Below are 27205 nucleotides of genomic sequence, written 5' to 3' on the forward strand. Positions count from 1 at the left end.
GTATAAAAAGACACGAGTTCTCACGCAGCGCAGGGACAAGGGGGAGCAATAATATTCACAAGGTGTTTTCAGGGATTACTATTGTTCCAGGGTATTATGTAACTTATGTCGTTGTTGTTGTTATTGTAGTGATAGTGGTGGTAGTAATCGTATTTTCCCCAGTAATAATTACGTAGTATGAAAATGATATTATTACCATTTAATATTATTATTGTTATTAATGATGATCAGGATTTTTGTGTCTGTGGTTATTTTGATAATGTTAATATGTCTAATGAATGACGTAATATGTTAAATATGAATATAAAATATATAAAAAATTAAACAGCCATATAGATTTTTGGTGCAGGGAGAAGGAGTGGGGCCTGATAAGTTTCAACTTCTTCCCACTACCTTTTGAACGTGTATAATTTAGATTAATGATTAATCTAATCTTCCTTTTCCCTGTCATTTATATTTTACGTGTATGTCTCATGTTCAAAATAAAATAAACAAATCAAAGCAGATGTGTCTTTTTAAGTCAAGCTTTAATTTAGTGTTCACTATTATAGTATATTTAAAACAAATGATGGTACATAACCATACGACACAATAAGAATGTTAACCGCTTTATATTCTAATGCGAGGATGGAAATGTAAACCTATGACTTGTTTCCAACATGTATGAATAATATGAGAAAATAGAACAATCAAAACTAGAAGAATGCTATAGCAGCCTTTGAGATTTGCTAATTGCGTTGTTTCTGTTTGTCATTTTGATTTGAAAGCAATGAATTATTCAGCCCTAAGCTGTTCTGTGAACAGTCTCGCCCTTGTTATCAAAACCCAAATCCAAATAGACACCCAGATATTTTCATGAAGGCATTTAATGAAGTATTTCCTCTGGCTGAAACTCTTAGATAAGCGTCAGACTAAATACAAACAGTCCATTTTTGTTTTTGCAGTAGAATGTGAATGATCTCAGTGGCCGCAGTTCTTATTCCGTTATGCAAGTGCATTCTTAGCATGCTTGAATTTTCAGAGTAACAGATGTGACCAGCCACATGGTTAAACAGTCTGTTCCCCAATCCATGTTTGTCTGTCTGACTGCGGTCCCACTGATAAGCACGTGTCCCTGTGTGACCCACTGGACGAGTCGGAGCTGCTCTCTGTGAACACACACAATCATATCAGTGTCTAATAACGCAGACGGTCAAAGTCTCCTTAGTGTCTTATTCGAGTTAAATATACGACACACAGGTATCGGGATGGGACAATTACAGGTGTGAGAAAATATGGATGCATTTCAAAGCACGACAGTCTCTTGTCGCTTTATCAGTATCAAAATATTCACAGTGTTTTTATGTTGTATTTAAGCCTCTGTCCACTTGTTGGCAGCATATTAATTGCAACATATGGGCTCAAAGCTCTATTTCTCTGCTTTCCGGTATCCATCCATTCAACTTCTACTACTTTATTTTCCACATGAGGGTGGCGGGGTGCCAATCCCAGCTGACATTGGAGAAAGAGGGCAGGGCAGCAGTCCAGGGCCTCACATAACCCTTTCACACGCCAGGACTTTGTACTGGTTCCCAGTTCAGGAACCTCATTTTGAACTGTGCGGTGCGTTCAAACCTGAAAAGTTGGTTCTCAACTGTAACCAAAAAAATATTGGTTATTCCTCACGAAGCGTGACATCATCAGTGGATGTGTCACATTCTCGGTTGTGAAGATGAGTGGAAAGTAGAGTTGTGTCTACTTCCGCCTGAGTAACGCAAAGTAACATCCTCCCACTGGTTTCTCTTAAACTGGTGTGAATGCGGGTTGGTTTGCCAGACCAAGGTTCTGAGGCTCCTGAATGGCACCAGAACCATGTCGATCAGAAAGCACTAATCGAGACAAGCAACCATCCAGAGAACCCAGAGTAATGTAACATATTTTATCTTGTTGTAGCATTCCTTTTTACATAAAATGACACGTGTGACCCCCAATCAACATTCCGTTACTAGAAATGCTGAATTCAAATGTCTTGTGAATTTCTCGTGAATTCTTAGTGACAATGCCGCACACTCACGAAGAACTGTCTATTGTGTTCTAGTCCATTTAGTTTTAAAATGCATGTTGCTATGTTAATGCCTGGCACCCACATTACTCCAGTTTTTGAAGCCCTAAAAGGGAGAGAGAGCGAGAGACTTTGGGAAATGCTGACGGCCCCTTTTTAGTTTAAAAATTGTGGGGTTGCAACATTGCTGTTCCTCATTTGTGCTACTTTCTGCAACTAAGCAACCTAATACTGAGCAGACAGCCTGCTTCCTGTTATCAGCACGTGGCTATTTGAATGGTCATGTCATGTGGATGCAGCTAAAACTAACGCATTATATTAGTTTAGCCAGTGCAATAGCAGAAAGGTCTCTCTGTTGTCATTAACTCTTGCTGCAGTGTTGTGCTGTTTCCCCTGCTACTGAAAACAATTGAACCTGAACAGTGTGTTTTACTGTGTTACGATAAAAACCCCTCTAAAGCACTCAAAACCTGCATCATAATGAACATTAAAACTATTTAGATAATCAAAACACAGACAAAGCTTGTTAAATGGCTCCATTACTGTTTGTAAAACAGTCATTTCAACGAGCTGAGAAAACATCAAGTATCTCTGATCTTGAACTATGGTTTAATAACATCGCAGTCTTTAATGTTCTCCCTGAATGTCCCAGACTTCATTGACCAAAGTGTGAGTTTTATTCCAAACATTTGTGCGATCAGACAGACCTGATAAGAAAACAAGTCTGGGTCAAAGCCGAAAGCAGTTTTTATTATTTCATGAAACATTAGCCGCTCCACTCGATATCAAACAGGATTAATGTGTGATAATTCTGCACTAATGTTGTAAAAGGGCCAATTCGCTCCTTTACTTTCTCCTTTCATCCTTTACCTTTCCCTGTGCCCTTTCCTTCCTTGAGGAATACTTTGACTGGCTAATCGCTACAAATCCAAAGTATCTCATTTCAGCCCAATTAAGGATTTGAAACTGCAGCAACCCCAGAATAGTTTTTAATCCCTGTTCTTCTCTGTGGTCTTTGCGAAGCCGTGGCTGCTAATTTTGCTTAGTCACTGGCAAGACAAAATGATGACGCACATAATGAAGTAAATGTCTGTCGACGGCGCAGCAGCCGAGTCCTCTGGTTTGTTCACTTTTCCATTTTGCGGAGGCACAGGCAGTTGTCTGTATTCTTACCATGATAAGACTCGATAAGAAGGCGCAAACGCAGCTGGGATAAGACTGAGATCTGTCAAGCTTTTGCAAAGCTCAGACAGGGCGTGTGTTTGTGTACCGTCTGTCTGCTTTGTTCGCCAGCAAATTCCTCCCTTCCTTCCATCATTCTCTCTCCCCCCATGCTGTTTCTTTCCTTAAACTTTTTTTAAACTTGCAACTCAATATCTCATGGTTGTTTTTTTGTTTTTTTGCCTGATATCTTTTCACATTTTTTTTCACATCCTCCTCCTCCTCCTCTTCTCTTTGTCTTTTATTGTTGCTCTCATAGTTCTCAAATTCATCATTTACTCCTCTCTTTTTTTTGAACGCATGCCTTCCTACTTTATGATTTATCTGTCTCCTCTCATCGTTTGGATTTGAATGTTCTTTCCAACAACAAAAAGAATACTTATTGTTACTGTTTCACCAAAACTGGTTTTCCTCTGATCCCGTCCTCCTCCTCCTCCTCCTCCTCCTCCTCCCTCTTTTCCCCTCATCTCTTTTTTGGGGATTTTTATTCCTCTCCCTGACAAAAAGCAGTACTTGGCACTTTTGAAATGTAAATAAAGTTTTGTTGTTTCCTCAGCTGCAGCCTCTTCTAGCCCTGTTTATCAGGCAGACTTCAAAGTGGCACACTGACATGTGGTTCTGTAACCCCCCCCCCCCCCCCCCCCCCCCCACACGCCCCACGCCACCCCACCACCCCCACCCCTCTGTGAAATAGGGTCACAGGCGGTGCTTGGCTTTCAGAAAAACTTTTCCCTTTCATGTAAGAACCTGGTAGCTGAGAGGAGCTAACGGGGGCCATGCCAGCCAGCCACCCACCCACTATCCAATATGAGACGCACACACTGTGGTTGTGAGCGTGGGCATGTGTGTGTGTGTGTGGGTGGATGTGGATTAGTGTTGTTATTGTGCTCTTTTCCCTCAACTGGTCATTGCAGGGCAGCAGATATTCTAGCGCTTGTATTCATTTTGCCTATTGTTGTTTGGTTTTTCATGATTTTATTCACTAAGTTTGCTCCTGTCTGTGTTTTTGTCTCTCTCTCTCTCTTTCTTTTTTCTTCCTCTAGCTGTTGTGCCAATGTGAGAGCACCTCAGTACCTCGTGCTGAGCTCCAGACTGCAGCAGCGGGACAAAAGACCTAAGAGAGGAGAGAGAGAGAGAGAGAGGGAGAGAGAGGGAGAGAGGAAAAGAGACGACGGGAGGAGAAAAAACACAGAAACAAGCCAGCAAGGAGAATCCAAGGAGACAAGATGTTGATCAGAGCTGAGTTAAAGAGACAAACCTGACTCTGTGTGAATCACAAATCTTAAAATATAGACAAAAGAAATAGCTTCTTGATTTAAAAACTAAATGTCACAAGGAAGGTTGAAAGGTTCACCTGCAACCAGACACCTTTAGAAGTTGAAAGACCCTGCACTGGACATGGCTTTGGGCCTGTGTTCTGGTCCCACACTGAAACTTCTCAAACTTGCTTCTCTCCTCCTCTAAATTTTCACAGCGCTCACCACCCAAAGAAAAAGGAAAAAACCCTGCATCTCCTCACGTGACGCTCCTCTTTCTCCGCGCCATCTTTTCACACCTTAAGTAAAAACAGTCCAAAGACTTTCCAGACCATCACTCATTGTAGAGAACCAGGCAGCTGCACACTTAGTGAACACGACTGACCGCGCTGTCTCGCTGAGGAGTGGACAAAAAACACTCACCTATGCCAGAGTTTGACCGGCAACAGGTCCTTTTATTGCCACACATGGACTGTTGATGAAGAAAGATGGCAGTGAGAATGGCAGGTGCCACCCCTTCCTCTCGGCCACCCTCCCTCCCCCCCGTGGCCCCGGCTCGGACTGGTTAAGGTTGGTGTATTGGCATCCATCGCAACAGCAGCAGCAGCAGCAGCTGACAGAGTGTGGGAAGGAGCAGTATGCAGGAAACTGACTTACCAGCCACAAATGCCTTCAAAGGTAAAAATAAAAATCCCATCACACTATCTGTGTGTGTGTACGTGTGCGCGTGTGTGTGTGTGCGTGTGAGTATGAAGGACATTTTTCAGGTTGCCATAGTAAATTTCCTGCTCACCCTCCAAGGTTGGTTCTAATAATAAAATTGAATAAGGACCTACATGAGTTAGTGTGTTGTCCAATCCAGTCTAGTTCTTGTGGCCACACGTTTATGTTTATTTTGGGATCTTTGTCCAAATTAGTCCCAAGTGCACATGATCTAAAGCCGTTAGGTCATGATTGCACGTAACATATTTGACTGCTTCTGCACAGTTTGACAAAGATAGTCGAGCAGTGAAAGCTCATTAGACCGTCAACAAATTTACTCAGCTGCGGCTGATGAATATTACATTTCCTTGTGCCGAATGTTAACATGTGTTCTGGGAAAAGGTTTGGGCCTTTGCTAAGCTGATTGGCCCAAATGTGGAGAAAGACGAGGAGTTTTTACTTCTGTATACAATACAGTATTTTCACTCCACTAAAGGTTGAACATACATTAAGAATGCACACTTTATTTAATGTTTAATCTGAGTCAGTCTACATCAATATTTTAAAAAAATGAGAGTGAAGTGAAGCCCTTTAAACACGTGAGAGATTGGATGTACCTACAGTATGTACCTCCATGTGCACAGGAACATAATTTTCCTTCCTTCAATGCACTTACTGCCATAAGAAACATCTTTAAAATGAGAGCAAGAACGATGTTAGATTAACCAGCAACACACTTTAATGTTAAACAAACTCAGAATTCATTGTTTTACCTCCGTGGTTTTTGACCGGCACTGACCTTACACTGAGCTGAGTGTGCTGATGTCATCTCGTTAGACAGTCGAAAGTAATAATTCAACATACTTTAAACATGTTTTAATATGTTCTCAGACGAGCAAAATCTTCATTCACAGTTTAAAACCCCCCCAGCAATTATTCAATTTCCTGAAAACAGGAGGAAAAACAACCAAACTTATTTATCCGCTGTGTGTTCCACCCCTCGTCAGTAGGAGGTGCTACAGCACATCCTTTTCAACAGGTAGTAAAAGTGGGATTGTTTGAAGCTCCTTTCAACTGTCACAGAGCCGCCACCTCCCTGATCCTCATTGATCATGAAACCCTTTCAGCTCATCTCCGTGTTCTGTGTCTGCGCTGCCGTTCTTCCACCCTCGTTCTAACACGTGACCTGGGTTAAAACTTAAAAACATGCTCTTTTACCCGCAGGTTTCACACATATATTGGAACACATGAGTCAGTCACTCTTTACACGTCACCTGTCATGTTCTTTCCCCTCTCCTCTCACATGACTGCATATGTATGAGTATGGAAAAGCGCTGTTTGCTTGTCTGTGTCACAGCAGACAGTATAACCATGCTCAGTGATACCATTCCAATGGATTAACATCTGAACTAACATGTGCTAACATGTTGGTACGTCTGCCCCATTGTACCTTAGTTGTACTGTCGTATCTGGACACCTCTCACTCATCTACGAAATGTCCCTCTGGCATCTTTGTGTTATTTTAACACCAGTTTTTTAAGTGTAGTTGATTTTTAATGACATAATGATGAATGGAAAGTATACACAGAGAGATTTGTGTTGCGTACAAATCTAAAAAGCAGGTGTTACTGCATTAATTGAACCCTCTAAATTGCTCATAGGTGTGAGTTAATGATCTCTATATGTTGGCCCTGCAATGGACTGACGATGGACTTGGCCCTGCGTTGGACCCTCATGTGGGGAATTAAGTGGTAGATGATGAATGAATTGATGGGAACAATTAGTACAGGCTAATTTTCCCATTGACTTCCATTCAAACTGAATTGGAGTCGCCCCCTGGTGGCTAACTGCTTCTTCCACACTACTTCCTAGGCCTCACTCGTCAAACCGGAAGTCTACGTCACCACATGATACAAATCGGTGGATTTCGGTAAAGAAAGTTCAGGCTGTGGATCACAAAACACAAAAAAGGAAACGTTCAACTTCTCCAACAAAGTTCATGAACAAATAAAAACCTGATGAGACAAGAAGATGTTGAGCAAAAAAAGAAATAGCTCCTGTCCTGACCCAGAACTAACACCTCATCTGTCAAATGTGGTGCTGGTTCTGTTGTTGCCTGAGCATATATATGGTATTTGTTCATGTGCACAGAAACAGCAGGATGAATGCACAGGTATGCAGGAGTGTCAGCACCCTGTTGAGTGTTCAATCTTTCATGAGCACAGTGATCCTAAACATACAGCCAGAAAGAAACCAAAGTGTTTAGTGACAAAACGACTCAATGTAGAGACATTCATTACATGCAAGACCTGGAGGAGGCTGCAGAAAAGCACTTGGAAATCATTACCCGAGGGGGGGGGGGGGAATACACAGTGTCAGGTGATTTCAATGGTTCGAATAGACATACTGATCTCACATCGATACATACTTTTCCACAGACTCCAGGCACCGTGTTCAAATGATTATATCTCACACTGTTCTTTCTGTGGTGATGTAAACCCACTTCAACTGAAGCTGAGACTTCATGCTACATCCATTATTTTATTTCAAACTGAATGTGCTGACTCACAGAGCCTGAAGAGCAGATAATGTGTAAATGTACAAAGCTGCAGTCGGCAGGATTACCCCCCCCCCCAAAAAAATAAAGTTGATTATCATTGAGTCTCATCCCCAGGTTGTTTTATGCTGACGTTCACTCACTGTCCTCAGCCACACCCACCAGATAAGCATTCATTTTATTTTAGCACATGCAAAGAAAAAGATAAGGAATACCAATTTGCAACATTACAGATAAATAATAGACATCAACTGAACTACAGCGTACTGTGTGTGCCAGGAGCATGAAATGTAAACATAGCCAGCCCTTCCCCTTCTTTACATTGTGTCTTGAATGTAAAGAAGGGATAGGAATGCGAGTAGTGGACCTGAGATAATCTCTCCATCTTGAAAAGGCTCCACCTATATTGACGCTCGTTTTATTGCTTTTATTATGTGGCTCTTTTTTTTTTTTTACACGGAGCAGATTTACAGTGTGCTGAAAGGTTATCGTGGAATTCATTCATTCACCGCTTTATCCTCCACATGAGGGTTGTGAGGCCACTGGAGCCAAGCCCCGCTGACATAATATATTGAAAGGTGTGGCACACCCTGGACAGGTCACCAGTCCATCACAGGGCAAACGTAGACACAAACCACCGCTCACACTCACACCTACAGTTATTTTAGAACGTCCAATTCATCTCTGCATGTTTTTGGACTGTGGGAGGAAACATGCAATCTCCCAAACCCAGGTCTTCTTGCTGCAAAGGCCTACAGTTGAATGTGTTGCCTATCCCAGCTTTACTCAGATTGATCCTTATTTATTTTCATGTGTAAAAAAAAAAAGAAAGAAAAAGAAACACCTTTTGACTGTTAATGGTGAAAGAATTCATGGATATTCATAGTTTCCCAGAATGCAGTGCAGGCACATCTATCCAGAGAACTGTAAAATAAAACTTGCTGAAACAAGTTTTCTGCAATTAGACAATCTTGCTGATTCATCTATATCTTCCTCTCGATGACATGAACGGTATGAATGAGTGCCATTTCTGTGCGTATTGACATTTATGAGGGAATTGAACAGGTCATAGTCTTTAAGGAGAAGAGTGTCGACCGCTGCAGAGAGAAAAGCAGCTCTCGCTGGAAATAATGGGCACTGTGCTGCCGACAATATTAGCCTCTGTAGACTGGAGTTTAATAGTTTCTCATTAAAACATTATCACTTACTCTAATTATGATTGTTGTAATTGAAGTCGTACGCAGGCTTACAGGAGAGTGATCTCGTCGTCTGGGGGGCGATAGCCCTCCCCTTAATGAAAGGGTTAAGACTTGTGAAACGCTGACTCGCCTCAGATTAATCACGAGGTGAAGTCTGTCCAATTTTACAAAATAGTAGCGTTTGAAAACATGTACACCCCCAGAAATGAAGTCGAGATGAGTGCACCCTGCATTAAATTGATTTTATGCAGATACAAAGAAGCAGATACAGTTATAAGAATGATGCATTATCTTTAATTAAATCTCTCAGAGCAACAGTATTGACGGCGTTCTTGCAGACAATGGAACACAGTGAATTGATAGTCTTCTTTGTTCTTCCCGTATACTGACTTTCTCCTGTGTTTTAGTTTATTCTCCAGCTCCACATTGTGTTTGTCACTGACTTTTTAAATTTTTATTTCTGTCTTATTTTCTTTTATGTTGAACAGGTGATATTTTTTGTTATCTCACTGGAGGAAAAGCACAAAGGCAAATAGACACTTTGAAAAGAAAGGGGCCATTGTTAATGGAATTGATAATAACTAGGAGTCAATTAATAGTCAAATTGTGTGTGCTGTCATTGTTACTTAGAGTGACGGGTCTGTTCAAGGCCCAGTGTGTACTCACACATGTTGTCATGGCGGATAAGACATCATGTTACCAAATTTAATGTGTCAGCGATGAGAAAAAAAAAAGGTGTAATTGATCCATTCTGAACAGGCACAACATATGCTGATAACAGCGCAGGCAGGGAGGACTCCGATGCAGAGTCAAAGGCAGCATGATGAAGCGAAGTTGCTTCATCTGTCATGTCCAGCAGAGTAGGATGAAGAGGTCCGGGTGAACGATCAGTATAGACGGAGAATACGGCAAACTGAACAAGCTAAAAGATTGAAAGGAGACTGGCAATTGGACCTTTGCACGGGTGGTCTGATATGAGACGAGGGAAAATGGTCAGAGAAGTTCTCTTGTGATAGTACCGGCTACTGAGTTGATATCAGCTAGGTCATCAAGAGGAGCTACCATCTAGACATTGGGCCGGGAATTGGTAGGGGTCGCTCAAAGGAGATCAGAGGCAGTTTTGACATTTGACTCAGGGAAATACTCAGGAACAAGCAATGGCTGAGATCTCAAGATTTCAAGGAAAGACAGGCTGTCTTTGAGGATGTCCACTTTGAGTGGAGCTCAGGGTCTGGCTGAGTGTCCATCATACTGTAGCACCGGAGTGGACACTCCAGGTTAGTTGGTAGCTGAGACTCTGCGGCACTGGGCATCAGAGGCTTCAGGTCAATTGGTAAGTGAGATTGTAGCACTTGGCAGCAGAGGCTCTGGGTCTCTGAGCACCTGAGGCTGTGGTTCACTTGTTAGCTCAGGCTCTGTAGTGTTTAGCAGCTGACGAGTCCCATGGCAAAACAGAGCAATGGCAGCCACATCTTTCTCTGTGTCCTTCACAGAGCTGTGAGAATGGCCAGGTGATTACCTTTGAAAGATGGCTGCTGGATGTCAGTCTGGCTCCTTGAACAGTTCACTGAAATTGAAAAGGATTTGAGTCTGAAAAATGGTGGTGCAGATGGCTAATGACAGGAAGACTGCAGACTCACCGACATGAGTGTTGTAGGCTGAAGGCTACAATGTGGCTGGCTACCATACTGTTGTGGTATTCTATTATAGGCAAATGCCTTTGCTATATCACCACCAAGATGCATATTCAATATATATTTGATGAAAATAGGCTGTTGACAGGCAGGCACAAACAACACTTCACTAAACACAGGTAGCATGGGAGCAGAAACAGATTATTCAGCCAGGAAAAGGTGACAATGGTAAGTTTAAATAGTAGCTAAGGTGATGAAGTAACAGAAGTGTGAGTGGGCAGGCAACCTCGAGTAATTGAAGATAAGAAACTGATGAGTAGGTGGGTAAGGAGACAGAGAAAAAGTCTGGGCACATCTAGTGGGCGGACAGAAAATGACAGGTGTGGGGAGATGAAGAGACTAAGGGACTTAGTCAGGGAGAAATGAGCAGGGGCTGGAAACGGGGGCCAAAGGGAACTGAGGAGCAGAAAGTGACACAAAGCTCAGGAAAGTGAAGCAAATGTCAATCATGTGCAGGGTGTACCCACCTACACAGTCCTGAGAAGAGAATTGAACAGCCAATATTGTTTAAGTCACCATGTGTGGATGGAAAGAAAATGAAATGGTTGGTTCACATAAATAACAGGAAGTAAAACATCTGTGGGTTTTTTGTTTTTTTTTCCATCCACTGCTTTTTCTTTGTTACATTCTGTCTCATTTCCATCATCCTCAGCTTTATCAGCAATGTTTCCACTAATATTTATTCACTGGCAAACCGTCTCACCTCACAAGCAGAGAGAAACTTTTTTTGTGAAGTTCTGGCTCCAGATTGGATAAAGTTTTGCAAGATTCTCGAAAAAGTTTCTGCTAAATTTACCTTCAGAAACTTCAGACTGAGAGACAGAATATAGATTTGCTTTTCACTCAGTGTGTTTACATGCACAGTTTAATCAAGCTAGGGCTGTAGTCTGACTAAGACAGGCAATCGGACAACTTGCACAGTCCATGTGTAGGAGAACATTTTATTGATTTCTTGGCCGTGTACGTCTGACTCCATCTCCGAAGGGGGTGCTGTATCTCTCTATATGCTAGTGTGTATTGAATCAGTTTCCTGGTGACCTTTAGGTCACAGAAAAACGGCGAAATGGATGGTGAGATGGATCATGGTGTGGTTCTGTATGTGTCGTACCTGCTATGGCTGTATGATATCTGGCAACAGTACTGCAGTTTATACACTACCAGTCAAAAGTTTGGTCCTGTCCTTCTACTTTCAGGTTTAAAACCAGTCCAGTCTGACTAAGCCTATACATGCAGGGGTAATCGGACTATGAATCACATTATCCGGGTATGTTAGTCCGACTAAGACTAGCTGTATTTTAGGCAGACTAACCAAATTATTGTCTTAGTCCGACTAAAATCAGACTTTTAACATGCATGTAAACGCACTGAGTCTCAGTAACCGAAATGCGATCTTGTTTGTAAAGCACATGCACGTAAATACCACCTTGTCTTCTGTGTTAGCTGAGATGTTGGAGCCGCTCCTTTGACGTCTCCATTTCCACCGCTAACCACACAAGAACGTGCCTCCTCCACTCTTGACCAATTTTGCCAAAGCAATTCCACTCGCAGCTGAAGTGTGCTGGATTGAAAGACCTGGAGCACACAGCGACTGACAGTTCCTTATTCTGAGGAACATGGGATCGCTCTGAGACAGACATCCTACTTTGTCAGCATATAGAAAAACTCACTCACCCACTGGCAGATTTACTTGTAACTTAACCGAATGCTTTCTGTTGTTCCCTACGACTTAATTACATTTAACACGGCCCTCGAGGGGCTGACATGCAGTATGTTCGCTGTGTGGTTAACATTTTGATTAATGCGTTGGTTTTCAGATCTCTTCACACCCACTTTCCTGTAAATATGTATACACATCCTGCTAATAATATATGTACTGTGGCCAACTAGTGCCGATGTGAAGAAATCACTTTATAGAGTTGGGAATAAAATCACTGAGCAGTGAGAGACAAACACATCGACATTCTTGCAGAGGCAGACACTCGTGGTGAATAGTTGCAAGGTTAACATAAGATTGTGTTTAAACGTCTTCCTTAAAATAGGTAGAATACACACACTTTGCACAATGTATGGCCTTCACTCAGCTGTGTGTTTTTCCTGCCAAACGTGTTATTGTATGCATGATGTTCTCAGGTGTGGCAGGAGGAGATTGCTGACCAAGGTCATGTTAGGAAAAATTCACCTCGCAATGGTTTTCTTCCCTTTAGTATTGTTTTCCCCTTGTTGGCTTCATCCTTGATGCTAACCATGATAGCTTCATCCCTTCTTTCCCCCCTCTGGACACCTTCTGCCTTCCTTATTTTTTCATGTAAGTTCTTCCTTTCCCACTCACTCTCTTCTGTATTTTCTCCCTCATTTAATCCCTTATCCGGACACAAAATTATACAAAAAATCCTTGTAAAACGTTGCCCGAAATAAGGAAATAATGTTGAAAGCATTTTATTTTACAAAATGTACAAATCTTACACTTTGCATAACAGTTAACAACAAAACAAAACAAAACACAACAGTGTTTGTTTTTCTAGGAGGCCAAATTGATTACTTTGAATTTAATTTATTTTGAATAAAGTGCACAGAATCATGATTAGTTTGTGGTCAAAGAAAAGGAAAACCCAATTAAACCCAAAACTAAAGAGGAAAGGAGAGAAACTAAGTATGCTAATTTACTGTGGTATCACCACACCCCCAACTAGGAATCAGTGCACAGTGGAAATGTCCTCTTAAACAAACCTAATTCAAATACAAAGTTTATGGTTTGAAGACCCCCAATACTGTGATTTGAAGCATGGAGTGGCTTCTTTGTGATTTCAACTTGCATATTCTGCAAAAAAAAAAAAAAAAAATCGACCGTGGTCCCGTACAAGGCCATATTGCCCAGTGAAATTAGTTTTTTAAATTGGAAGCGTGCATTGACTCTTTTCAGGTTCATAAAATATTTTTAATGTATGAATAAAGTGCATGAAACATGGTGTCCAGTGTTCCAAGGCTTTTCATTTAGCGACTTCTACCATGTGTAGTGAACAAAATGAGAACAGTTGGACACGCTGGTTGGGGGTTGCATTTTAGTCAGAATTCCACTTTAATTCATCTTCTTTTGATAGAAGCAACTATAGAAGAAGAAGCGAACACGTGTCTATTCAATAAAGGAAAACATAGGCGATGTAGAAGTTATAAATGTGGAAAGGTTTATGTTGCAGTTTTTCTTTCACTCTCAATAACAGTCCACCCTCTCCTTTCTTATTCTCTTTTCTTTATCCGACACATTTCCTCACTCCTCGTCTCTCTTGGTGGTCCCCCTTTTTTGTCCATCTCCCTTTATCTCACTCTGTCTGTCACAGACAGCCCCCCCCCGCTCCATCTCTCACAGTGTGGTCTCCCTCCACAGGCAAGACATATTGAGCTGTAGAAATGTGGAGCCCTTACTCGTCTATAAAGTGACTGACAGCTCAGGGTTATTAGAGGACGACCTTCTACCCCTCTGCCCACCTACTGCTGCCTGGGGCTGAGACTCAGATCTACTGTCTGGCTGTCTGTCTCTCTGTCTGTCTGTGCACCTGTCTATGTGCTGGTCACACTATGCATAATTCTGATCCAGTCACATCCATGTCACATCTATTGTTGAGGTGGACTTTTAGAGTCTGCCTGTTGTGTTTCAGTTCTGTTCGGACCCTGTATATAAATATATATATTTACAGTATATGAAGGCGTAGCAACTTTGACATTGTCAGAAACTACTTTTAAAGAAGTTGGGCTTGTTGTCAGAACTCGAAAAGTAAAGACAGATTTCAGTGATTCAATTTCCCAACAGTAATTAGCACCACATACATAATCACTGACATGCAGACAAGCAATTACAGCAGCATTGTCTGGCTAAATTATCAATCTATAATAAAAAAAGGAGCATCAATTCTTCCGCTTCTACTTTTAATAATATATAATAGTCTGAAGCACAAAATACTTGAAGCATTGACTAAAAGGTTAAGTTTAGAGAAGAGCTTCCCTGGGCTTATATTGGAGTATACAGTACTGGAGTGTACCAGTGATTAGGGTTGCTTATGATAGATAGACGTAGGCGTCATGCTGGTAAGTGAGGACACACAATATTCACAGTTTGACTAATCAGTTGGCTCCTTCTACATATAGCACAGACAGCAGTGGTAGAGTCTGTGGGAGCAAGTGGAAAATCTCCTGACTGACGGTTTTCTGTAAAACAACAAGACAAAGTAGGTTCAGAGTCACAGAGTTAAGAGTTCGGTCAGACAATAACACACATTACAGCTGAGTGCAAGCTTTCTGTCCTTCTTTGGAATTGGGATTGGGTTGCTGGTTCAAATCCCGGGGCAAGCCAAGACCTGGGGCGCCCCTGAGCAAGGCACCCATCATTGCTTCCCGGGCGCAGATAAGTGCTGCCCTCTGCTCCTGCACCCAGTGTGTGTATGTTCTCTCCCGGTGTGTAATAAGGATGGGTTAAATGCAGAGGTCACATTCACCATCACTAATTGGTATGTGTATGAAAATAATAGTAGTGAAGTAGTTTATTTCGAACAGGCAAACCATATATATATAAATGAAATAAGCAACAACAACAACAGCAAATAATAATGATGCAAAAGTGGAGCATCAAAAACAACCTGAGGAAGAAAAACAACACAGTGATTTCATTTACATATTCCAAAAGGGGTGGGAAGACGTAGACTCAAAATATTTTGAGCCGTCAACTCCCGTGATAAAGTTCACGTCTGCCTCATTATCGAGTGCTGAGATGTTTAATTTTTAAGATGTTTAATTGTCTCTTTCTCCGTGACCCCACACACTTGTTACTACAGGAATGGATTTACTCCAACACTGTAGCATCAGCAACAAAATACAGGCAGTCGTGTTATTCACCCAGCACTACAAACACTAACATGCATTAAAAACAACTGCACAGGTCGTTAACTATCGTCTAAAAACAACAACAAGGACTGTATAAAACACCGCTCCATTATAGTGGCTATTGGTCAGCATCTGTCTCTCTTTGTGTGGTGTGTCTATGTGTGTGTGTATGTAAATTATGCACCAAATCAGTTCACTGTAATTGCAAGATGTATTACAAGATAATTGCATGTGTGTGTGTGTGTGTGTCGCTGTGAATGTGGAACTGTGTGCGCACGCAGGTGTGTGTTCATTTAAATTAAATTCTGCTCACTTCCGACTATAATGAACTAATAATTTAAAAGCACGTCGGTCTTCGAAGTCCAGTGTGCAACATTTAGGAGGCTTTATTGGCAGAAGTGGAATAGGCTACCCTTAAGTATGTTTGTATAAGTGAATAATCTGTGAAATAAAATAATTGTTCGGTCATGGAAGACGTAAAATAAGCACATGTAAGTCACAGTGTGCACTTCAAGCGTATCAGTAAAGAAGAGCGACATATTTATAGAGTATATAAGGGAGTGGAAACCAAAATGCATTATATGGACAAAAGTATTTGGCCACACCTCTTAAGTATTGAATTAAGGTGTTTCAATCAGGCTTTGGGCTCGGCCCCTTATCTCCAATGAAGGACAATCTTAACACTTCAGTTTGAGGAAAGCTCTTTTCTATTCCGACATGACTGTGCCCCAGTGACGAGTTTGTTGTGGAAGAACTTAACTGGCCCGCACAGAGCCCTGACCTCAACCCCGTCGAGCACCTTTGGGATAAACTGGAACAGAGATTGTGAGCCGGGCCTTCTCGTCCAACATCAGTGCCTGACCTCATAAATGCTCTACAGAATGAATGGACACAAATTCCCATAGAAACCCTTTAAAATCTTGAGGAAGCTGTTATAGCTAATGTAATGTAGATAATTTTCAAATAATAATATTTTGTGTTGTCATGTTTGCTGGCCTTTTTTTTTTTTAAATGTTATCTCTGTGTTTATTAAGGCTTGTTCCCACTTCAAATGCGACAGTGAAAAGAAGTGCAGCTTATCTCTGCTTTAAGAATAACGTGACAATTTCGATTTTGATTCTTTTTGAACGATAAGCAAGGCCACTGCCATTCACGAAGAGAGCTGGAGTGTAAACTGGTGGTTGACCCCAGTTAAACACTGCAAACCACTAATGGCCATCATCATATAACAAAGACCATTTCAACCATTAAGTGCTTTATCCATTGAATTAGTTAATAATTCATGTGAACTTGCTCTGATCTATCACCATGTTAAAGTTTGTGCCTACATGACTTCAATGGGTTCAAGGTTTTCCAAGAATAATAACAAATTCATGATTATTACTATTATTATTACTCTGTTAAAATGGTCACGTTGGTCTAGTAAGACAAGCATGACGACACAGTTGTATATGACGTGACCAATTATCACCACTGGCGTGATGACGTTAAGGGGAAGAGGGGCGGGGCTACACGACACCCACAAAGAAGAACGTAAACGTAAAAGTGGTGTGTACGAAACTTGCTGTGTGGGGTTGCGAGTCAAACTTTATCACTCTTTTGCTTCCCCATTTTTGTTTTTGCTCATCACTTTCGCACGTGCAGAGCAATCTGAGCTCTTATTGGTCAGTTTCCATGACGTAATGGAACACTAGCAGAAAATACTCTATAAAACGATTGATTTTTTTTAGGGTCAACAGGTTTCGACACCCTACATCGACGTTTTTACGGCTGCTGTCCACAAAAATACACCGTGGTCCATCGACGAGGTGCGCACGTTCCTGTGTTTGGTGGCGGATGACAGGATCCAGAGAGAAACGAGACGGTCTATCAGGAGGAAGTGACGGCAGTTGAGGAGGTTCTATGAAGTGATCGTATAAACAACGTGTCTGATACCCAAACTGAGTAGAGCTGAGTAGTGCGAGAACTGTATAATGGAATAGCACCACTCCACCACTTGAATGGACATGATGCAGAAAACCTGACCTGTGGTGGTAACTGTTTCAGGACGCATCTTTACAGATCAAAGATATCCTGAGCATATTTTCAATCTGAGAAATGTGTGATTCTGTTTTAAAGAAGAGCCCTTCCCCCGGCTCCTCAGCATGTGGGGCTCCTTCACTGCCTCTCTCTCTCGCATCCACGATGCTTCTGTGAGACAGTTGAACAAACTGGATGATGACACAAATGTATAACAGCCATTTTCTAAACACTTCCTTCACAGGCTGCTGTCGTCTCCGACAGCAAGGACACAATCGTTTTCATGGTTGTTTAACCAGCCTTGATTTGTTTAGTGGAACAGCCTCAGACTATACCTATCTGCTCTGATTCAGCTGTTGATGTGATGGCTGAGGTTACTGAGTTTAAGATGTTATTTTGGCTCAGCCTGTCGGCGCCAACCCTCCTGCAGAGATCCTCTGCTAGCTCGGCTAGGTACCGCGTGGGCGTGTGTGCGAATTATGTGTGTGTTTGCACGGGTGGAGGTGTGCTCCGTGCGTATGTGTGTCTGTGCGGTGCACGTTTGTGTGTGTATGTGCGTGTATCTGTCTGTACTTTAGTCACGTGTGTGGGCGATGCGTGGGCCGAGCGTTAAACCTGACAGTGAGCAAGCAACCTGAGGACATATTTATGAGGTTTCTCACTGTAGATGCTAACCAGTGAATATTAACCTGGTGCTCTCTGAGCACCTTCAGCTGCAACACTTTCAAATATCATTTCTTGTCTGAGTAATGCACTGATACGTCTGTTATGGAGGAAAGTGAACCGGAATAAACTGGCTAGAGTCTTTTGGTCCGACTGCGGCGTTATTACCGTCAAGTAAAGACATCACCTGTCTTGTTTTGTGTATAAATGCGTGTACTGTAGTGCACATGCACTTGCATTATGTGTGAGTGCATAAAGTGCTGCATGAGGTCATAAACCTGGCAGACTTGTGGGTTTAACTCAGCGTGTAAAGCATGTTCAGCTTATTCCCAACTAATTACGGCTGATGTATATTCAAATGAGACTGACCAACTGGCTCAAACAGGTCATTAATTTGTGAAATTAATAGCCAAGTCACACAGGGAACGTGGTTTAATCTATGGCCAAATGGCAAATCCTGTTGTCCCTTTCAAAAGGAGAAAAATGTGAACATCACTTGTGTTGTTAGCATGTCACTGTGTGCAAATGACAGACTGGCCCTGCAGCTGGGTCAGGCCCCAGGCTGAGAAACATAAAATTACAGGCTGACATTTTACCTCAACATGGCTGGAGTGATGGTTTCGGTGTATCCAGATGTTTGATCTCAAACTGTGTACGTTTCCAAAGGAAAATCTACATTAAATATACACACTCGCTAGACAAGTTCAAAGTAGATGCAGTTTATCACAGAAGAACAAAGTATCATTGTTCTGCCATTCAATTTTCACCTTGTGTTTATTCTTATATTTATCGTCATAACAACGGATAACTCAGTTTCCATGGACAACAGACTTTACACTTAGTGTCTGGAACCAAATTACAAAGTTGCACGGAGTCTGTCCTCAAAGCTGAGGTCACGCAGGGAATATAAAGGGATAGTTTAGGTTGTTTTTGAAGTGTGGCTGTACGAGGTGACATATTATCAACACCGACTTTGGTCGAGCATGCTGTTGCCATGAAATCATCTGGAAGCTGAACACTCACTCTCACTGATAACATTCCTGCCCTCAGGGACACATGGAAAAAAAAATACTGCTTAAGTCTAAATAGAATTTTGTAAACTGTTCACTCTCCTGCACCAGATTCCGTAGCGGAAATCAGGGCACACAGCAGTTGTTAATCCACTGCTGCCTCCATTATTAAGTTCAAATGTGTCATCTTGTCACTTTGGTGTTTGAAACCCTTTGCCCGGATTTACCGAAGTGACACAAAAGTACCAAACCAGCAGCTCCTGTGGACACATATCAGCATTTTTTTGTCTCACCTCTATTTTACAATTTGTCAGTCTCTACTCAGCAAAACCACTGATAATTGAAGACTCCATAGAGTCTCTTTAATGGAGTTTCATAGGCTTATTATTGCACAGCAATAAAATATTGATATCAGGGAGGGTTCTGTTAGGGAATAGACTGCTACTCTACTGTGGGGCGATAATGTTAATGTACACAGGTTAAATGATTCCACAGTTGTAAGGCTACATCTATACTCTGTTTTAAAAACACATCAATTCTGCACTGGATACGCCGCCTTTCCACATTACCCCTGCATTTTAGAGCTTTAGAAACTGCTGTCTCCACTGATATTGAACACCCATTGGCCATAACTTGACTGTCGGCTGTAAATGAAAAGTTCTATGAACATTAACTTTTAATTTCGGGTTCTTTTTAGTAGTAGTTTCTGATACTAAGCGAACAACTGCAGAGGAGACAATCAGCTTCCTGTGTAGATCCGCACATGCCTGCGCAGTGTTTCCGGAATGGTCACATGATTAGGGCTAAAGAGATTACTAAATTAATCGTCAACTATTTTGAAAATCGTAAAATCTGTAGATTTCTGATTTTTCAGCTCCTTAACTGTGAATATTTCCTGGTTTTTTTTTTACTCCACATAACAAATAAATCATCAAAACTGAATAATTTTGGTTTGGTGGACAAAACAAGACATTTGAGAATTTCCAGCTGATCAACATTTTCTAACATTTTCTGCCTTTTTATGGACCAAGCAATTACTCACTCAATTGAGAAAATAATTGACAGAATAATCAATTATGAAAAAATAATCTTGAGTTGCAGCCCTACATGATATACCTTTTTAGGTTTGTTTATTTCTTCTACTGCTTTATCCTCCACGTGAGGTTGCACCCTGGACAGATTGCCACATATAGAGACGGACAACCATCCACCCTCACCGTCAATTTAGAGTGTCCAATTTACCTAATATCGCATATTGTATGTTTTTGGACGGTGAGAGAACCCGGAGAAAACCCACGTACACACGGGGAGAACATGTCCATGCAGAAAGGCCCTTGTTCAGACCGGGTCTCAAACCCAGGTCTTCTTGCTGCAAAAAGTGCTAACCACTACACCAACTGAGGATAAAGCTGAAGAAAGCATTCAGCACTGCTCCAGTGCATTGAAGGCAACATGGAATGGAATGTTTCCCATAGTGTAAAAGAATAAAAAAAAAAAAAATATGAAAGCAACATGACCTTCTCCTCATGCAATCATTCCTTCACATGTGTGGAAATGCACACGCGGTGTCAAGCACGTGCGAGGAGTCGCCTCTGGGACAAAGTCGATGGAGAAGGTTCAAACACAGTGTAACTTTGCTGCCATATAGCACGGCAACATCACCCTGAGGCATACACAAGTACATTCCCTTTCTGGCCAGAAAACACACACACACACACACTGTGCAGCGCAGTAGTGATGCATTGTCTGGACTGCAGAGAGGAGACAGCCTGAAGGTCTCTCTACCTCTCTCCCCTCTCCCTCTTTCTGTCACTCTCTCTCTCTCTCTCTCTCTCTTTCTCTCTCTCATTCCCCCCTTCACTATGAATGTCAATTGCGCCAAGTCAGCACAACTCTGACATGCTTAATTATCCTGGTGGAGTCAGGGAGAAGAGAGGGGAGGACGAGGTGAGACACGAGAGGATACTGAGAAAAGGATGATGAGTTGAAAAGAGAAAAAAGAAAAGTATCAGGCAAAATAACCACAAGGCTTCTGGTAGAGACAGATTCACATAGACGGACAATTCTCCTGTTATTAAATCCGGGTTGCTTGTCAGGGTTTTTTTGTGCTGATTCATACACGGACGTGTGTCTTTTTCTCGGTCTATAACCCGGTAACGCCACCTCTACATAGTCACGTGTAAATACCAGTAAATAACATAAAACGTGGCAAGCGTTGAAGGAGAGGAGACGGACAAAAGAGGACGAGATGACCAGAGACACAGTGAGAGAGGGAGAGAGTGTGAGCTAAAAAGAGCAGTGGAAAGATAAAGAGGAGTGGAGCAGAGGGACAGCAGTTTGGAAAGATGCCCCAATTCTTCATGGCTCACAGACGCATCTGCAACACATTTATTACCTTACTGCCCTGCAAACCTGCTGCCGCCTCATATCAAGGATGCAGGCTGGAGGGCAGAGAGAGGGCGAGAGCAGAGAGAGAGTAGAGAGAGAGCAGAGAGAGAGCAGAGAGAGAGCAGAGAGAGAGCAGAGAGAGAGTAGAGAGAGAGCAGAGAGCAGCCAAAAAAAGAAATCCGCTGAAATACAGGGAGAGAGAGAGAGAGAGAGAGAGATGGAGAGCAAGCGGACATTAAACAGTCTGACACAGACAATTCACAGTAACCACAGAAAGTGCAGAGCCCAGTGCCTGACTACTCTTCAGTATGAAGCCACATTTTATTGTGCATTATACTCAAAGTAGTAAAACCACCCTGGATGAAAGAAAAGCGATATTTCATTTTTAGAACACATGGGAAATGTTAGGCATCATTTGCCGTGGACGCCGCGGACTGTTTACGCACGGGGAGCGACAGCAATCATCACATGAGCAAATCAACTTCTTACACAGTTGAAGTCGTGAAGTAACGGATCTCTGTGTCGGAATAGAAATATGTCAAATGTCCGAAAACTCTGATCCGTCACAGCCCATACGGAAAGAAATGTCATTCTGACTTCCTGTTTTGGTGTCTGATCCAAGTTTTATTCCAAAGGAAAGTCACAGACGCGGAAGAGGAGGAAAATAAGACGGATAGAGGACAGTGAGGGGACGAGCAGACACATTTGTCCATTTGTTAACTACGAAAGCTTCTTCTTCTTCTGCTTCTACTTGTGGAGAATTAAACAACACTGCACAAGTCAATGCAATAGTCCTTTCCGACTGAGCACCTGACACATGTATACTCACACCACAATTGGACAATTGAATTCCGTTTTCATGTAAGCGATGGAATAGTAAATTCCAACTGGAACAAGTCTTTTTTGGAATGAAGACATTGAGTCGGTCGCAACTGGAAGAGAAGAAATTGCCCAATCACAGGGCAGTTCACAGAGAGTCAGTGCCTGTTTCAATGTCGGCAGCAAATGCCTACTCTGAAAACTCACGATTCGCAGTATTACTGGCACCATATTGAGCTTTTATACCTAGAAGTTCCCAGACAACAATTACTCCTATTACTATTTTGATAATCGATTCATCGGCTGAGGGTTTTTTCATTAGCAAAACAAATGTTCTGATTTTTCATCTTCTTAAATGTGAATATTTCCTGGTTTCTTCGCTCCATATAACAAAGAAATCATTAGAACGGAATCATTTTGGGACATTATTTTGAGAACAACCATAACAACCTTAAGCCCTACCTGCAACTAGCTATTGGTGCTCCATGCCTACATCAGCTTTATAGTAAAGAAACAGCTGATCAGTCTCTTAAGATACAGGAAACGAACTTTCAGTTTGTGAGAGGAGGAAAATGTAAAATAAAAAACTCCGTCTTCATCTCATGATAAAATGCCTCATTGTAATCAGCTCTCTCTCCACATAGAAAATCAATACTGGGAGTCTCGCGGCCTATCTGGAGAGATGTAGAAACACACTGACTTTGGCACTAACACTGGAGGACATGGTGGGGACCATGTGTTCTTTAATGGCCCCCCTTATTGCCTTCATCCAGTCTGTATGTGCTGTTTGTGAAGTGTGCCACGGCATACTACATCATCAGCTGCATCCTTTTTAATGCTTCACACTGTAGTGCTGCTAGTTCCCGCTCTGAGAGCAGCAGCTGCAGCAGAAGCAGCCCACTGTTTCTCATTTAGACACACACACACAACTTGTTTTTGTATCTTAGTGAGGACACATCAGAGACGCATTGCATTCCCTAACCCCTTACCCTAAACTTAACCATCACAACCATGGCCTTGTAGCGCTTTATCCTCCACACGAGGGTCGCGGGGGGCATTGGGCCAATCTCATCTGTCAAAGGGCGATAGGTGGGGTACATCCTGGACAGTTCGCCAGTCCATCACAGGGACTGTGTCCACTTTACCTAATCCCCAAATTGCATGTTTTTGGACTGAATTTTAAGAGCCAGGTTACTTTACAGGGAGCAAGGTAAGGTAACCCCGCCTCCACCTCGTTGAATGCATTCGCGCTCCCACAGCAGGGGATGCAAATCCTATCGGGGATAACTACCTTGGCACGACACTTGCGATGCCAGGCTTTTGAGAACATCTTTGTAACTCATTCCCAACCTAAAATAAAACTCAATCACACTATCCCTGTCCATCCCGAAGCTTCAGGCCTCTTCGCTCGCTTTACTTGTGCAGCTCTCCTGGTAATTCATGAGAATGTTATTAGTATCATTAATTTTGTGCTCACATTATTCCTATTTCATGTCCATGAATCATTTTTTCCCGTGTCATGTCTGGGGCTCCGTACTTTAGACTTCACAAAGGTATAAATACAAGAACACACACACGTGCTATGCTTCTTAGGAAACTACATTGACTTCCTTTCATTCTGACCTTAACCATAACCAGTTAATGCCTAACCCTAACCTTAATCTAACCACAAGTTACACCCTAAACATAACCAGTTCCTCAGAAAGGAGGTTCTGCCTCATCAGGACCAGGTTTTAGTTTCTGCTGGTTCTGACAAGGTCAGTGTAGATGCCAGAAACAGTCTCTAGTCTGTCAGCGGGAAGTGACGACTGCGACACTTTGTTACATCACAGGCACAGTCGCACATCGCACACTCAGACTCACTCGCCAAAGTGCAGTTCATGCACACGTCTTTTGTCCAAGTTTTCTGCCGTTTCCTTTTTCCAGACCACAGGATGTTGTTTCTCCCTGGCAGAGTAGACCGCATGGGTTTGAAGGTTACAGGAAATAATAATTATAATAAGCCAGAAACAAACAATAAGCAATCATGTCTTTGAAAAGAGGGAAGACGTTTTTTCACAGATGATTCATGGGAAGCATCAGCTCTGCAGTGAATGAAGCAGCTGAAAGTCAATATCACACATCCTGCAATTTTCCACGAGTGTCACAATACACACTTCGTACCACAGAATTCTGGTTTCAGTGTTATCGTCTTTGCTCTTCATCTCACGCTCCATTACTTAATAAGCCTCCTCTACGCCCCCCCCCACATCATATCCTCATTATCACCTTCATCCTCAAAGCTCTGATCCCCCACAGTCTTATCATCATCATCATCACCATCTCTGTTACTTCCCTTCCCTTTTCCTCCTTTTCTTCCTCTTCCTCTTCCTCTGTATTGTCGCCACATGCCATCTGTGCTGTTTTCTTTCTGCTCCTCTTCCTCCCCCTCCTCACTGCCTGGCTCTCGCCAACAGGGCTAACTGTTTACCTGCTTCCATGTCAAGACAGACAGACAGACAGACAGACAGACAGTGAGAGGGGAAGGGAACATGCTCATGCAAGTTATGACGTTTCGTTTTTTTTTTCTTTTTACAGCAAAGTTTTGGTCCCAGCTGCTCAGTTTCTGTGTCCACTCAAGACAGAGATGTTTGGTTGAATAAGATGTGATCAGATGTGCTGTCAGACAAATTCATCTTCTTTTCTGCTTTCCATTCTTCTTTACACCCACCTCTCTTTCCCTAATCTCCTTCCCTTCCCCCTTCTTTCTCTCCTCTCTCCTTCCCCGACCGGTCGAGGCAGATAGTCATAAACTCTGAGTCTGGTTCTGTCGGGAAGTGCTTGGTCATTGTGTTCCTGTTGGGTTTCTCTCTAATAACAGTAAGGTGATGACCGTGTAAAGTGCCTTGGGATAATGTAGGTTATGAATCGGCACCATACAAATAATATTTCATTTGATTGAATAATGCAAAATGAAAGAAAATAAACAGAACTAATTGTATCACAAAAATCATCAAAAATACTGAAAACCAAGAAAAAATTGAAAAAAACAATAGTTATTTAACAAAAGTAACACCAGTGCACATACACACTACAGTATACATAATGTACACTTTTCACAGTGCAAAATTATATTTATATGACATAAAAAGTTAATCATTGTGATAATCTGACTAAAACTAGACTTTCAAAATGCATGTAAACAAAACTGAAATGGTCCTAAATCAAATTTTCAAATCAAGTTGGATTAACACCCAGATTTACTTTTGCGTGTTTATGTTCAGCTGGACCCAAACTGGTTTAGGTCTTAGCAAAAACCGAGCACTGGCTTAGGCCTTAGCTCGGCACTTGGCAAAGAAAAATAATTTAGAAAATGCCAGAACACAGAAGGAGACAACAGCAGGAAAACAAGCCAAAATCCAGAGCTGTGCACAATGTATTGTTTTAACCAAGATATGCTAATACGATGTGCACATTTCAAATGTTGCTGCCAATTTCATGTGTCAGCAATTAGTTTGGCAAGTATCTGTTGAGTCACTTTGAAATTCAGACAGAATGAAATGTGACTGATAATAAAACAATTAGTTTCCGTCAGCGTTAAATAAAAAAAAGCTTCAACTTCAATGAAATATCAGGGCTCACAACTCTTTTTTTGAAGCAAAATAAATGTATTTCTACTGAAGACAAGTGGCATAAATGTGTCTTATTTTGTACATTTAATACAGTTAACGCCAGTCTTTTCGTCTTTGATTACATAAAGTGATAGTGCTTGGCAGCAGTGAAGGCTGGTACAATGAAGCGACTGCTGCTGCTCCTGCTGCTGCTGCTGCTGCTGCTGCTGCTGCTGCTGCTAAGTTATCGCTGTTGCTGCAGTATGGTGATGCTGCAACTATATGACCCTACAGAGGGCTTTTAATTTGATATAGGAAGTTTTTGATTACATAACTACACAAAGAAATAGTGGCAGCAAAGGGAACGCTGCTTGGCTGCAGTGCAGTGAAGCAGAATGAAGCGACCGCCGCCGCTGCTCGTTTTTTGCTGTTGCTGCAATATTGTGATGTCACAACCACACATGTATGACTCTACTGAGGGCTTTTAATTTGATATAGGAAGTTCAGACACAAGGGTGTGGAGATGGGGAAGAGAGGGAAAGGTAGATTCAAGCAGCTATCTCAAGGTTTTATAGATTTTATAAAACCTAATTAATGCATTTCCAATCTGACATATGCGCCACCTGGGTATTCGACAACAGAACCCACAAATCCCGGTGGACGACTGCAACATCAAAAATTATCCATACGCTTTGTCAGCCTCTTTGGAACAGCATACAACTGTGTTCCAAGGACTGGGCTCACTTCATCAGACTGCTATCAACGTCTGATACTACGGTGGCCTCCCCCATACTTGAAAACAGTGTTCCTCTTTCTAAGCTACAACTTTTTTTTTATTTAAGGAAAGGAACAATGTATATTAATACACATTAAAATGTAAATATGCCAGGTTCTGTAGCCTGAGGCTTATTTCCGCCTGTAGCCTCTTGGCAGGTTGATGTTAAAAGGGGTAAAAATGGAAATACATTCAAGGGAAACAAAAACATAAGGACATGAGAGCTCACAGAAAGTTACATAAAGGAGGACATATACATACACACACATACATACTCTTATACATATACAATACATACACATAAACAGCTGTTTACATTGGGTGGTAGACAAGTGCTAATGTTGCACTCTGGTGGAAATGCACTTAAACCTATTGCACAAACCCCCTTATGCATCATTT

At 41.9% G+C, this 27205-nt stretch overlaps 1 protein-coding gene across 2 annotated transcripts in view; it reads left to right on the forward strand.

Moving 5' to 3' along the window:
- The window catches only part of LOC131471111 (low-density lipoprotein receptor class A domain-containing protein 4-like), a 189525-nt gene that overhangs the window by 58630 nt on the left and 103690 nt on the right, over positions 1-27205 (forward strand). For both annotated transcript variants that reach the window (XM_058647421.1, XM_058647420.1), the window contains exon 3: positions 4306-5196. In XM_058647421.1, coding sequence (XP_058503404.1) covers positions 5157-5196 — 40 coding nt within the window. In that variant the 5' untranslated portion in view covers positions 4306-5156. The remainder of the gene's footprint in view (positions 1-4305; positions 5197-27205) is intronic.

Source organism: Solea solea, chromosome 13, assembly GCF_958295425.1.
Source record: "Solea solea chromosome 13, fSolSol10.1, whole genome shotgun sequence".
In the NCBI taxonomy this organism is placed as follows: Eukaryota; Metazoa; Chordata; class Actinopteri; order Pleuronectiformes; family Soleidae; genus Solea; species Solea solea.